This window comes from Macaca mulatta, chromosome 5 (genome assembly GCF_049350105.2).
Source record: "Macaca mulatta isolate MMU2019108-1 chromosome 5, T2T-MMU8v2.0, whole genome shotgun sequence".
NCBI lineage: Eukaryota > Metazoa > Chordata > Mammalia > Primates > Cercopithecidae > Macaca > Macaca mulatta.
In genome coordinates this window covers 149,325,833-149,340,889 of record NC_133410.1, presented here as the reverse complement: position 1 = coordinate 149,340,889, position 15,057 = coordinate 149,325,833, and the positions used below count along the sequence as shown (strand labels likewise).

General features: G+C 35.5%; 1 protein-coding gene across 4 annotated transcripts in view; it reads left to right on the top strand.

The window, feature by feature from the left end:
• MGAT4D (MGAT4 family member D) overlaps positions 1-15,057 on the top strand; it is a 73,196-nt gene that overhangs the window by 47,426 nt on the left and 10,713 nt on the right. For 2 of the 4 annotated variants that reach the window (XM_015139253.3, XM_078002296.1), the window contains exons 6-9: positions 2,683-2,796; positions 5,676-5,751; positions 8,124-8,238; positions 11,668-11,798. In XM_015139253.3, the coding sequence (XP_014994739.1) occupies positions 2,683-2,796; positions 5,676-5,751; positions 8,124-8,238; positions 11,668-11,798 (436 nt within the window). Of the gene's footprint in view, positions 1-2,682; positions 2,797-5,675; positions 5,752-8,123; positions 8,239-11,667; positions 11,800-15,057 lie in introns of those variants that run through there. The other 2 variants (XR_013417309.1, XR_013417308.1) reach the window with 2 other exon arrangements.

Below are 15,057 nucleotides of genomic sequence, written 5' to 3'. Positions count from 1 at the left end.
AAACTAGCAATTCCCATATAATTAAGTCAAGGGCTTTTGATGCTGTATGTAAATAACCTAACAAGCTATAAAAGTTTTAGAGTCCTAGAAAGGTGTCAACACACAAAATTTCCAGTATCTTGCTTAAAACAAATGAATAAAACCAAGACTGGAATCTTTCTGTCCATCGTGACTGGGAAATTATATCATCAAAGTAGAAATTGTTGTATCTTTTGGTGCTTTTTGGACTTTGGATGGAATTTTCTAGAGATCAAAATTCGTGTATTTCTGTAATCTAAACTTTTTGATGATTGTGTATGCTGCAACTTGATGTTATTTCCCTTTACCACTACTAAATTGCTGCACGAGATCTTGTAGTTTAAAGTTACACAAATTCATTTGAAAATTTAGATATCATGTTACTAACTTTTACCACAAAACAACCAACCAAACTCTCCATTCTTTTTTCCATACCAGTATTTTCTATTCCCCAAGGAACATATTAGAATTCATTTTTTAAAAACCTTTTCATTTGATATATCATAAAATCAGAGGGCAGCCGGTAAGACTTTGATCCCTTTCACTCCTCCACTTACACTCCCACCAAAATAAATGACCGGAAACTTTTCCACTAATGTATAGAGCCTGGAAGAATTCCAGCATGTATTTTGAACAGTTCTTTCTCCCCAAAGTTTTTAAGTTGCTATTCCAGTTTTACAGATGAGGAAATTAAAGATAGAAAAAATAAATTACTTGCTCGAAGTTAGGAAGTAAAAGAAGCAAAATTGGCACAGAGACTTTTCTAGGTCTAATACCCGTATATTATCTCTAGCACAGTATGCTACTCCAACCCCATTTTCATGATACATACCCATTATAAAACATGAGCTTTCTTCCATTTGTGTTTGTGTGTCTTTATACGTGCTCAGGCAATCCTTGATTTGCAAGATAGTGTGGCCATAAAAATGATTGTGCAGGTTTAAACCATGCAAGCCAATATTAACAATGGGGAAAAATCACAATTGTTCCATGACATTTAAACATGTGTTAAAACATTACTCTCTGTCAACTATAAATACATAGAAAACTTTAAAATATTGTTAAGCTAATTTATTACACTGTAATTTAAAACATTAAAATTATTGAGTATTAAAGTATTTTATTTCTTTTAAAAATTTTATCGAGTCGTTTAAATTGTCCTTGCCTTTTTCTTATCATAGAACTTAAAACACTGAGCAAATGTCTTTTCTATGCTTCAGCAAATTGTTATATTCCTTTCTAAGTTTGGATCAGTTACAGCATTTTATCATTTGCATTTTCAGTGTCATGAAATATCTCTGAGAGTTCCTTTAATGTGAAGTTTTTCAGCAGCATCATTTCCTATGTGACATAATTTCACCACAACCATTTTTCTTATTTGTCATTTAAGTTCACCTTCACTAAGTTCCCTATGTTGCATCTCTAGAGTCTCTCAGAAAGAGGAGGTGTCAACGTTCCCGTGATCAGCTCTTTTATAGCACATCCAAATTCACTTCCAGCATTCACTTTCTGCACTTTCATCTGTCAGCCACTTCCCTCTTTGGATTACCTACTTTTGTTAAATATCATGTAGGCCTATACTGGGAGGCAAGGCAAGGCAACCACATGTTTTGCTGTCAACAAGTGAACTAAATAGCAGACGTACAGAGACCAGTCACCAAAAGACTTTGAAAGAAGTGATCCAATTAGTCACTAAGGATGATGTGCATCTGCTATTTATATAGTGATTTGTGCACTAAAGAGCTAGCAGTGAAGTTTGTACTTTACACAATTATTCACAATATATCATGACTACAGTGTTGTTGCGGGAGACTGGTGTTATTTAACTAAAACACAGTAACTGAAATTTATGCATTCAGAATTGTGCAAAGCAAGGACTGCCTATTTTGCACATAATGGAGATTATGCATATAAAACTGTAACCTTTTAAATTTTTTACATAGTACAAAATAAACATTTCCTTGAACTTTTAACATGTTAATGAATAATGTAATGCCTAAATTCCAATCTCATTTAAAATCACATTATCTCTAAAGGAAGACCATTTAAAATTTTCTAGTTGGTTTCCCATCCTTTACCTTGATGGTACAAGATTTATATTGGAATTTTTGTGAATCATATTTTATGTAGTTTAGTGATGTCCTTGTTGGTCTCTCAACATTAACGTTTAAAAACAAAGATGCTAAAGAGTATACATAGTCCTCCAATGAGTTGTGGACGAGAGTCTGACTGAATCCTTGCTTGCTGTGATAATCTAGTCTCAGGAGCCACGTTGCTATTCAGTGGGACTCTTACTCAATTCAAAATTATGCATTTAAAAATGATCTAATGTTCTTGCTGTCTTGCAGTGACTGTGTTATCACAACCCATGAGCTTCGTTGTTTCAAATGTCACAGTACACATCTGACTGGAAACTTTAAAAAGTCAAAGTACCTGTAATTTTTATAAGAAGAAACTGATTTTACATTGTGTATTTTAATATGTCTGTTATTAATTTATAGAAAACATCCTTTGGCTAGTTTTATGATACTGGTATCATGTATCAACATGTGATATAATTCAAATCAAATACTATGTAAACATGCATAAGAAAATTATTTTTAAATATATTATTCTGGAAAATTAAATATTCAATTATAAGTCTGCATTTACTTCTATTTATAGATTCAAAAGGCAAGTGAGGTCTGGATCCTTAGAGGTCATTTCAATACCTGCCTTTTTATACTCAAGTATGTTAAATGCCAAGCACTTAGCTGAGGCCTCACAAAAATTAGCCAGGTATGTCATATTAGAAAATAGTAGCCTTAAATAACTAATTTCATCTGATAAAATCTTGGAATCAGCTCATACTAGAAACTATTTAAGACACAGTGGTGATCCGGAGCTGGCTCCTACTGGCTTGCAAGACCCAATTATGTGCATCACTTCCCAACTCTGTGTTCAATAACATCGAGTTGATAGCATGAACCACAGTAGGAGTATTTACACCATGGAAATGGGCAAAGGCTACAAAGCAAGATGTCCATCCCTCCACCCCCAAGTCAGTTGTTAAATATTTACCAGCACACCACTGATGGTCTGTGTTCACGTTTATAGACGATAATTAGTAAGGCATAATGAGGAGGGGGGGGAGCCTGTGATTATAAATCATTACAGCTGGATTCTAGTCCCAGCTGTTCTGTTTGCTGGTCATTATAGGCAGGTAGTTTCACCTTTTTTTCCCTTAGCTTTCCTAACTTTCTAGTGTATATAATGACACCTACATTGCATTATTGCAAGAGTCATTATGAGAATAAAATATATTTATGAAAGAATCTTAAAAAATTAAAAGCTTCATACACATACAAAGGATTATAATTTGGGGTATTAGTGTGGTAGGTATTATGGGAAATGTAATAATTTGGTCCCTCAAAACTTAATAAAGAAAAAGACATGCCAGAAATTAGAAAAAGGCCTTATCCCAGGAAACCGAATAGTCTTCTTTTGTTTTAAAATTATAAATAGTGTGTCAGAATCTAGTAATCTTTTAAGTGTTTTGTTTTGCTTTTAATTAGTGGTCCACATTATGCCCAGTTTTTAAAGTCACAAAGCTGGAAGTCATCCTGGATCCTTGTTTTTCCTTCAGCCTTTTATATCTCTGTCATTGTTTCTTTTTTAAAATCTCTCTACACATTATCCCTCTCATCCTCCTTCCATTGGCTTGGATTTAGTTCAGGCCTTCACCATTACAGAGTCCCTAATCCTAGCCTAACCTAGCCTCTCTTACAATCCATTCTTCATGCTATACCCAGAAGAATATTTTCTCATATGAGATCAAGTTCAAAGTTTCCCACATATCATAAAATGTCATTCATGATCTGGTCTCTGCCAACCTTGCAATCATCAACTTTTTTCTGTCAGCTCTCTGTGCCCTAAAATTAAGTGGCATGCTCTTCTACCCTTTCCACATCTTTGAAAACTTACTGTAAGATAGCCAACATTGTTGATATCTTCATATAGCACTTATCCAATTGTTGTAATTTTATTATTTTTATTATTATTATTACTATTTTCATAGGAGGTTATGAGACTCAGAAGGGCAAGAATAACTTTGGGTACTGCTCTTTGTATATTCAGGACCTGGCCTGGTATCTAGCTTTGTATGAGAATAAAGTTTCTTTGGGTGAATTTATATCCAGGCAGCCCTATGAGCAGGGATGAGCTCTTGCCCCAGGCTACAAGCCTCCCCGATAAGAAAGCAAGCAGGGCTCTCATGCCTCACCCCTCCCTGCCTGCCCACACCTTTGGCAGCGGCTTCTGTGCTCATATCTGCACTCCCCATTCACCCTGCCTCCAGATTATGCTCAAGAAAATTTGTGCTCAGTCAAAATTATTACAAAGTTCAGCTAGGAATTTCCTTCACCCTGTGGCCCATCCCCAATTCCACTGGCTGCCTTCCCTTCCCCAAGGAACTCTGTGAGATAAGGCCAGGAATGACGTCCCTGGTCTGGAGCTGGGGACCAGGAGTGCCTACAGGGCTCTTCCCACTGCTTCTACTTTTATATTTCTCTTGGCTCCCTAAATCCATTTCAGCTCTACTAGAGTAAGGTTAAATCCTTCTCCTGTGATCTGGATTTTCAGGTTCCCCAGTGGGGATGTGTGTATGGAGGCCAACATTTCCCCCCTTACACTTTGGGAACTCGCAGTTTTTCTGCCATCTCACGGAGTTTGCAGTGTCAAGTCAGTTCTTTCAAAGGGTTTGTGAATTCTTTAGGTTTTCCTGGTATGTTCCTGCAGTGTTTCCTGGAGCAAACGTTCACAATGTGCGTCTCCAGGCACTGTTCTGCCTGGCCAAGCAGGAGATGCACATTAGTCCTGTCTCCTATCTGCCATTTTTTTCTGTAATTCTCTAATTCTTTTCAGTTATCATTCAAAATATTTGACTCCCTAGAGTTCAAATTGCCCCAAATCTGGCCACAATCAATCAGCTGGAGAGTAGTAATTCATATAATTACTCCATTCCCTAGGATTGGGAGAGTTGGGGCAATGTGTGGCCAAACATAAAGTCAACTTGTGAAGGGAGTTACATTGGGTTTCTTCAAGAGGCCATGAAGAGTTCCAGAGGCTTGTGGAGACTACTTTCAAAATAAAAACAAAAAAAGCAACCTTTCCCTTCCAAGTAAACCGAGGGATAAGACTTAGGGGAAATGGTTTAAAGACCCATAGAAAGGAATATTAATACTCTGTAGCAGATAGTTAACCCTAAGAATTGGGGAGAAAACTCTTGGATGATAGAATCAATAAAGAAAGCTATTAGGAGAGACACTGAAAAAAAGAGTAAAGTTTCTTTATACTTTCATTTAAACAAGACCTAAAATCAGAAAGAATATTAACACTATTATCTAGATCAAAACTTACCTAGATAAAAATGTAAAACAAATGGGTTGTGCTTATCCTCATTTAGCAATGATAGACACTATTCGTTGAATAAAGATGGAAAACTTTTTAGTATAAGTATATTCAATTTTACTTAATTGAAATTAACTAAGTAAAATTAATTACTTAATTGTAGCTAGTACTCTGTTAGTAAATTGCCAAAGAGTTTTTAATTACTATTATTATAAATAAAAATTAAATAATAATGACAAATATTAACAGATCTTATTGATTACCTTTAGTTGGCGAATAAAGCAAGTATTGGATTTTTGCATTTTGATGCTGTATGCCCAACCCAAGGCCAAGTATTATTTACAGGTAAGAAATTGGGGTGTGTATGTGTGTGTGTGTATATATGTGTGTGTGTGTATATATACATACCGTGAACCTAGTAAGAATATTCACGTATAATCAATTTTATATATATATACACACACACACATATATGTACACACCAATTATATCTGTAGATAGATATAATTTAAATTGAAAGTGTTACTTTCTCCCTCCTTCCTATAATTTCTTCTTCCTCATTGTGTTCCTCCACCATACTTTATGCTCAGAAAATAGAAAATACTCACTGTAATAAAAAGGCAAAGGAAGTTTAAAATCGATTATATATGAATATTCTTACTAGGTTCACGGTTATAGAGAAAATTATAGTTACCTGAAGCAAACTGAAAAGAAAATCTCAAAAAAAAAAGAAATTATAGCGCCTATATTTATTTCTTGGCTTACAATTTTACTAGATTAAGCAAATGCATTTTGAGCATTTGTCAGACATTGTATATACACGTATCATTGCTACCCTAAATTTACTCATACTTTATGAGTAACACAGTTCTCAGTGTCTTACTGTATTTGTAAAAGTGAATCATTTATATATAGTTTGTACCTTCTAAATCCTTGTACATGGTTAAATAATAATGTTGTGTTTCTAAATAGTAAGTATGGACCTCACTACATAGACAATGTGCACTTATTGGAAGAATTTGCAGAAGAGAGTTCTAGACTAGAGAGAAAGTTAGAGAAAGGCCTAAAGCAAGGTCTTTTCTTTTATTGGAATTTTAAAAAAAAAGGTCCCTTTTGATTCCTAGTTAGTGGCAATGTCATGAAAACACAAGATCCGGCCAAGGTACTCTTCCCAATTTGAAACACCACAGTTCTATTCTGTGTCCTCATAGTGTGCCTGAGGACGGCCACATTTTTCTTTATTACTTATGAGGCTCTCTTCGTCTACAGATTATGCATAATATATATTAAATAAAAAAGAAAGCTCATTTCCATTGCCCTCTCTTTCTTATGGAGGATATTTTTAGGCTTACCCCATGACTCTAACCAGCTAGTTGTGGAGTTATGGGTGAGACAGCCGGTTGCTTTTTGTCTTCTCTTTGCTGGGAACTACTTTGTCAGTCACAATATCTGGAGCTAGAATGTGGCACCTTTCATCAGGAGCATGAACCTCCTTCGTCTTAGCTATGGGCTCAATGTTCGCATCTCTCCCAAAGCCTCCCAACGTTTCATTTTTGTTTTGTTTTGTTCTTGAGACAATGTCTTGCTCTGTCGCCCAGGTCGGAGTGAAGTGGCACAATCATGGCTCACTGAAGCCTTAAGTAGCTGGGACTACAGGTGCACATCACCACACTTGACTAATTTTTTGTAGTTTTTACATAGGCAGGGTTTAGACATGTTGCCCAGGCTGGTCTGGAACTCCTGGGCTCAAGCAATCTGCCTGCCTCAGCCTCCCAAAGTGCCGGGACTATAGGCGTGAGCCACAGCTCCTGGCCTCCCTCCCAAAATTAATATGTTAAAATTCTTACCCCCAAGGTGATGGTATTTGGAAGTGGAGCCTGTGGGAGGCAATTAGATTATGCAGGCAGAGCCTCATAAATGGGATTAGTGCCCTTGTAAAAGAGACCTCAGAGAGCTAGCTGGCCCCTTTTACTGTGTGGGGATACAGTGGAAGCCATCATATATGAGGAATGGGCCCTCAGCAGACATAAGCCTGCTAGCACCTTGTTCTTGGCCTTCCCAGGCTCCAGGACTGTTTGTTGTTTATAAACTACCCATTGTATGGTATCTTGTTATAACAGCTCAAATGGACTAAGACAGTTCTAAACTAGAAACTGAAGTATTTGTGAGGATGAAAGTGGATTTAGATAAAGAGACTCTTTCAAAGAGGGATTTAGATGGAATGTTTAGTATTTAGGAAAGAAACAGATAATTTCTTGTCTGGTTAATCTCAGAATCAAACATGGAGCAGGGTACGGTGTCTCATACCTGTAATCTCGGCACTTTAGGAGGCCAAGGCAGGAGGCTCACTTGAGCCCAGGAGTTGGGAGGCCAAGGCAGGAGAATTACTTGAGCCCAGGAATTCGAAACCAGCTTGGGCAACATGGTAAATCCCTATCTCTACAAATAATATAAAAATGAGGCAGGTGGCACGTGCCTGCAATCATGCCAGTGCACTCCAGCCTGGGTAACGGAGTGAGACCCTGTCAAAAAAAAAAAAAAAAAGGAGATCAACTAACTGTAAATACCTTCAATTAATTGAAACTGAAATAAAATTATTATTTTATGAAAAACATTTTCTTCAGTATATTCTATTGTATTTTTTATTTTCAAGTTAATGTAGCTTACTCAATGAAAGCGTTGAAGGTACTAATGTCTTTTGGGGTTTTTTTTTTCAGCTAGAAGATGATATCATAGCTAAAGAGATGTACTTTACAAAAATAACAGATTTTGTAGGTAACATCAGTTCAAATAATTGGTTTTTTATTGAGTTTTCAATGCTTGGATTCATAGGTAAGCAATAGATCTACTTTGTTGGATCAAGTTTTTTAGCACACAATAATTTAAAACATTTAAAAGAGTTTATCAGTTTGTTTATTACTAAAGGAAAAAGAATGGCATGATTTTTATAAAGACATGAATATCTTAACAGTATAATCAGATACAAGTACCTGAATTCCAGATAATGTGTTTTCTTAAACCAAACTTTTTTCTAGAGAGATAAAATTGACATTTAGACACTTACGTTATAGAAGCATAAAAGAGTTACCATTTATTAAGTGCTTGCTGTGAGTCTGGCACACATGTTAGCTCAGTGGCTAAGACACACTTTTCTCTGCTTTATAAGAATACTGAAACTCAAATAATTAAAATTTTAGAGAAAGGGATTTTAACTCAGTTGCTGCAATTTCCAGTATGCTAAAGCTGGCAGTCTTAAAAAATGTAAAAACATAAGAGGAATTATACCCACTGCAGAAAATTTCCAAATACTGTGCCCATAAAGAGATTTTTTTTTTTTTTTTTTTTTTACTATTCTTCCATAGATTTTCCTTTCAAATTCTTCAATTTTTCTTTCTTCACTTCCATGCTTTTTTCTTTCCTTTGAACCTCAAGGCCCCAAGTTAAGTTACCATACTCCTCATTTTATGGTACATGATGTTATTGATTCATGCAGGAACTCTTCCTTATTTATTCTTTTCTTTCATTCCCAATCCCTACACCCACTTCCTGCCATTCTTCAATATATTGTTCACTCTAATATGTTCAAAATACACTTATAAATATACATATCTATGTAAATTATTTGATGCTTTTCATATTTGTATATTCCTATTCCTTACATTTTTGTCCTCAAAACTTGATTTCTAAACTATCAGCATTTTTTTATGTTCATTTAGTTTATTGGTTTTTTACTGTTGCATAAGTGCTGCATAATGATGGCCACTGAAATTTCTGCATTCAGAATTGTGCAGTGAGGACTACCAGTTTTGCACATAGAGGTCATGCATATAAAACTGTAACCTGCTTTTAATTTCTTTACATCAACAATCCCACGATCAGCTGTCTTATAGTCACATCCAAATTCACTTCCAGCGTTCACTTTCTGTGCTTTCATCTGTCATCCAGTCAGTCCCTTCTTTTGATGACCTACTTTTGTTAAATGTCATGTGGATTTATCACCGGAAGGCAAGGCAAGACAACCACACATTTTGCTGTCTACAAGTGGACTAAATACTGGATGCACAGTGACCACTCACCAAAGAACTTTGAAAGAAGTGACTTATCACTTACTTATCACTCACATTTGGTTTATCTATTTCCTGAGTGGCAGACCTTAATTGCTTCCAATGTTCTGCTACCATGAAAAAATGAAGTGACGTATATGTCCCCTGGAGTGGACCGCTGAGGATTCACATAGTTCTAAGTACTGCCGATTGCTTTACAGATTGGTTATATGGTTTTTTTTTTTTTTTTTTTTTGAGACGGAGTCTAGCTCTGTCGCCCAGGCTGGAGTGCAGTGGTGCGATCTTGGCTCACTGCAAGCTCCGCCTCCCGGGTTCACACCATTCTCCTGCCTCAGCCTCCTGAGTAGCTGGGACTACAGGCGCCCACCACCAAGTCTAGCTAATTTTTTTTTTTTTTTTTGTATTTTTAGTAGAGACGGGGTTTCACTGTGGTCTCAATCTCCTGACCTTGTGATCCGCCCACCTCGGCCTCCCAAAGTGCTGGGATTACAGGCGTGAGCCACCACGCCCGGCGGTTTATGCTTTCATAAGCAGTGCATAAAAGTTCGTGCTTCCCCATATGGTTGACAACACTTGGTTTTATCTATTATTATATGCATATATTTGCCATTCTCAGTATAAAGCATTTCTGGGATTGCTGGTAAGGTCCATCTGTTTTTCATATACTCACTCGATGACTTTTGTGTTTCATGTTTTCTGTAAAATTTTAAGGGCCCAAAGGTTTTTCCTCAGCCTTTTTTAAAATAAGAAGGAAAATTTTTGTTAACAATAATACCCAATGAAAAGCATGGAGACAAAATAATCTTGCTGATGGATTAGTCTGAGAATTTAAAATTCTCAAAAAAATTTATCTTTCTCAGCGAGGTCAAGTAGGAGACACACAGAGAATACTTACATTCTGATCACAAGAGCACATTGAACAAGGTGCACTATTTACAGGATGCCAAATCTTATTCAAGTTTAAACTTACAAAAGTTTTGCTTTTAGTTATCATAATTCGGTTATTCATTATTTGCTAAAAATATGAGCTTGCCAACTAGAATTTTACAGCATGGTGACAGCAGGTTAGGAATTGAATCAGCTATTTTATACATCATTAAATCACTTGCTTTGGTCACTATACAAATGGGTGCAAAACATTAAAATACAATTATACATTTTAGTAAGTGACCCGTATAAACTCAAGTCCTAGTGAAGAATGAAGCATGCTTACATCCTACTTTCATATTTATCAAATCATTAGATGTATTTTACATTATTTACTTTGAAGTGAATATGTACCTGAATCTTATCCCTTCAACTTCATTTTAAAATTAAAGATGCAGCATATTAGAAAAAAAGTATTAGACCTAATGGAATAATATTTTAAAATATAGTAAATCTTTAAGAATAACAAATATAGGCCAGGCGCGGTGGCTCCAGCCTGTAATCCCAGCACTTTGGGAGGCCGAGACGGGCAGATCACGAGGTCAGGAGATCGAGACCATCCTGGCTAACATGGTGAAACCCCGTCTCTACTAAAAAAAAAATACAAAAAACTAGCCGGGCGAGGTGGCGGGCGCCTGTAGTCCCAGCTACTCGGGAGGCTGAGGCAGGAGAATGGCGTAAACTCGGGAGGCGGAGCTTGCAGTGAGCTGAGATTCGGCCACTGCACTCCAGCCTGGGCGACAGAGCGAGACTCCGTCTCAAAAAAAAAACAAAAACAAAAACAAACAAATATAAAAAAAAATAGCATCCTGTTAAAATAATTCTCAAATATTGAAATAAGAGAGTACTTTAATAAAATTAAGTAGTAAAAATGAAAAATGTGGTAGATTAATAAAGTGCTACAAAAATCAGGTAAAAAATACAGTTTGTACGAAATTAAGTAAAAGATTACAGCGCCTATATGCTTCATTCTATTCACTTATCTTTCACTTGATTTAGGCAATCGATCCGCATTAGTTATCACAATTGATTTCCTGAGAGTATTGACTATTCTAAACCTGCTTATATTCTCCTTCAGATGTGGTAATTCTTGATACTTAAGCAGATATAGTGTTCAATTTTATCATTGTCCAACTTCAGTAGTGCTTTAATCTTTAGTGCTAAGGAATGGGACATATTTAAATTTTAATAACTTTTGCTTTTTTCCCATGTTAAAGGAATGAACAACTATATATGTATTATTTGCATCTAATTATATTTTTTCCCATAGGAAAGCTGTTTAGATCTGAGGACTTAACTCACTTTGTACGGTTTTTTTTAATGTTCTACAAAGAGAAACCCATAGACTGGCTCCTGAATGACATTTTTCAGGTAAAGGTGTGTGACACAGGAGAAGATCTTGTGAGTATTCATTTACTTTACGAATAAAAAATATTTTAGGAAAAATATTATCTAATGTAATTACCTAAAATTTGTTTACCAAACCAAATCTGATAAATACATCAATTTTTAAAATTTCTAATATCCCCAATTTTGATCTTTCTACCTGTTAAATGAAGTAATGAGAGACCCCTAAAATGTAGTGAAAAGTTGAAACAGAGGATCAAAAACAGAGTGAACAAACAGAAAAAAATGGTAGACATAAATTCAAACATGCCAATACTTACATTAATATAAATGATTAAAGTACACTATTAAGAGTTTGTCAGAGTCAATTTTTTAAATGATGCCACCACTAAAGTCAATATTCAGTTCAAATATTATAGATAGGTTAAAACTGTGGATGCAAAAAATATACACCATACAAACACAAATCAAAGGAGATTTGCAGTAGTAGTTATTTAGTTATTTATTGAGACTCATTCTGTAGCCCAGGCTGGATTGCAGTGGCACAATCACAGCTCACTGCAACCTCAACCTCCCTGGGCTCAGGTGATCCTCCCACCTCAGCCTCCTCAGTAACTGGGACTATAGGTGCATGCCACCATGCCCGGCTAATTTTTGTATTTTATGCAGAGACAGGCTTTCGCCATGTTGCCCAGGCTGGTCTCAAGCTCCTAGGCTCAAACCATCACACCTTGTCCTCCAAAAGTGCTGGGATTACAGGGGTGAGCCACAATGCCCAGCTTATAGTAGCTATATTAATATCAGAATAAACTTAAAAGCAAAGAAAAAAAACAGTCTAGGTATCAAGAAAGATATTATATATAATAAAAGGGTTAATTTACCAAGAAGACAACAGAGTCTTGAAATACATGAAGCAAAAACTGACAGAACTAAAAGAAAATATACATTGATCTACAATTACAGTTGGAGATTTCAACTCTTCTCTCTCTCAGTAATCAGCAGAACTGATAGGCAGAAAACCAGCAAGGAGATAAAAGAACTGAACATCACCATCTGTCAACTGGATTTAATTGGCAGTTAAAAACCACTACATCCAATAACAGTAAGAAATACATTCTCTTAAAAAAACAGATACAACATTCACCAAAATAGCCACATCTTGGATCATAAAACAAAGCTTAACAAATTTAAATTGAAATAATTTTTAAATGTATGTTCTTGTACCACAATGGAATCAAATTAGAAATCAGCAACATGAAGATAACTGAAAAATCTCAAGCACTTGATAATTAAACAACACACTTCTCAATAAGCCCTAGATGAAGGAAGAAGTTTTAAAGGAAATTAGACAACTCTTTGAAATGAATGAAAATACAATGTTTCAACATTTCTGGAATGCAGCTAAAGCACTGCTTAGAGAGAAAGCTTATAGACTTAAATCTATATCTCAGAAGAGAAGAAAGATCTCACATTCATAATCTCAACTTCTACATTCACAAACTAGAAAAAGAAGGGCAAAATAAAAGGTAAAGGAAGAGAGGGAAGAAAATAATAATAATAAAAGAAAACAGAAAATTAAAAGCATAAAAATAACAGAGAAAACCAATAAAACCCAAAGGTAATTTTTTTAAAAAGAGCAATAAAACTGCTAAGTTTCTAATAAGAGTGACAAAAAAATACAGCTTATCAACATTAGAAAGAAAGTGGGAGTTCCACAACATACTCCACAGATACCAAAAGGATAATAAGGGAATACTGCAGGCACTTCCTTGCATATTCAAAGAGCAACTTGAAAATGAAATCCATCAAAAATTGTAAATTACCAAAACTCATCCAAACTGAAATTGGTAACCTGAGTAGTCCTATATCTACTAAAGAAATTAAATTATTATTTTAAATCCTCAAAAGGAAATTTCTACATCCAAAGGGTTTAAAGGTGTATTCTACTAAATGGAGATGAAATAATAACAATTGTATATAATATCTTCTCCAAAATAGAAGAGGAAAGGGTACATCCCAATTCTTTTCATGAGGCCGGCATTATCATGACATGAAAACCAGACAAAAACAGAGCGAAAAAGGAAACCAAGACCAAATATCCCCCAAATATATAGACAGAAAAATCTTCCAAGTAACAGTGAATTGAATCTAGCCATATGTAAAAAGAAAAATACACCATACTAATTGGTATTTATCCTATGAACACAAAACTGGTTTAATGTTTAAAAATCATACAGTGTAACCCATCAATTTAAGATTCTAAAGAAGAAAAGCCACATGATAATATCAACTGATACAGAAAAATCATTTGATGAAATTCAAAATTCATACATGATAAAAACTCCCAGCCAATTAGGAATAGAAAGAAATTTCTCTGACATGTTAAAGAGCATCTAGGGAAATCCCATAGCCAACTTCATGTTTAATTGTTGAAAACTGGATGCTTTCTCTCTAAGATTAAGAAAAAAGTAACCATGTCCATCCTCACCACTCCTATTCAACCTTTTACTGGAAGTTCAAAGTAGTGCAATAAAGGGAAAAATAAAGGCACATGAATTGAAAAGCAAATGCCATGATTGTCTATGCAGCAAATCACAAAGAATACACACACACACACACACACACACACACACACACACACACACACACATCCTAGAACTGATAAATGACTTTGAGCAAAGTTGCAAGATACAAGGTCTATACACACAAAAATCCATCATTTTTCCTCAAAATAGCAATGAAACGTTGAAAACCAAATGTATTAGTCCATTTTCACACTGCTATAAAGAACTACCTGAGACTGGGTCATTTATAATGAAAAGAGGCTTAATTGACTCACAGTTCTACATGACTAGGGAGGCCTTAGAAAACTTACAATCATGACAGAAGGTGAAGGGAGACAAGGGACGTCTTATATAGCAGCAGGCGAGAGAAAGCCAGGGGGTAATTGCCACACACAAAACCATTAGATCTCATGAGAACTCACCATCATGGGAACAGCATGGGGGAAATTTACCCATATGTTCCAATCACCTCCCACCAACTCCCTCCCCTGAAACATAAGAATTACAATTTGACATGAAATTTTGGGTGGGGACAAAGAGAAAAATGGTCTCACCAACATTTCAAAATTACTTACAATATTTAAAAACATTACATATAAAATATTTATGTATCTGTATGTGTATACATTTAACAAAATATGTACATTGTCTATATGCTGGACACCTTAAAATGCTAATGAAAGGGATAGAGAGACATACCATGATCATAGATTGGGAAGCTCAACCTAGTAAAGGTATGAATGTTCCCC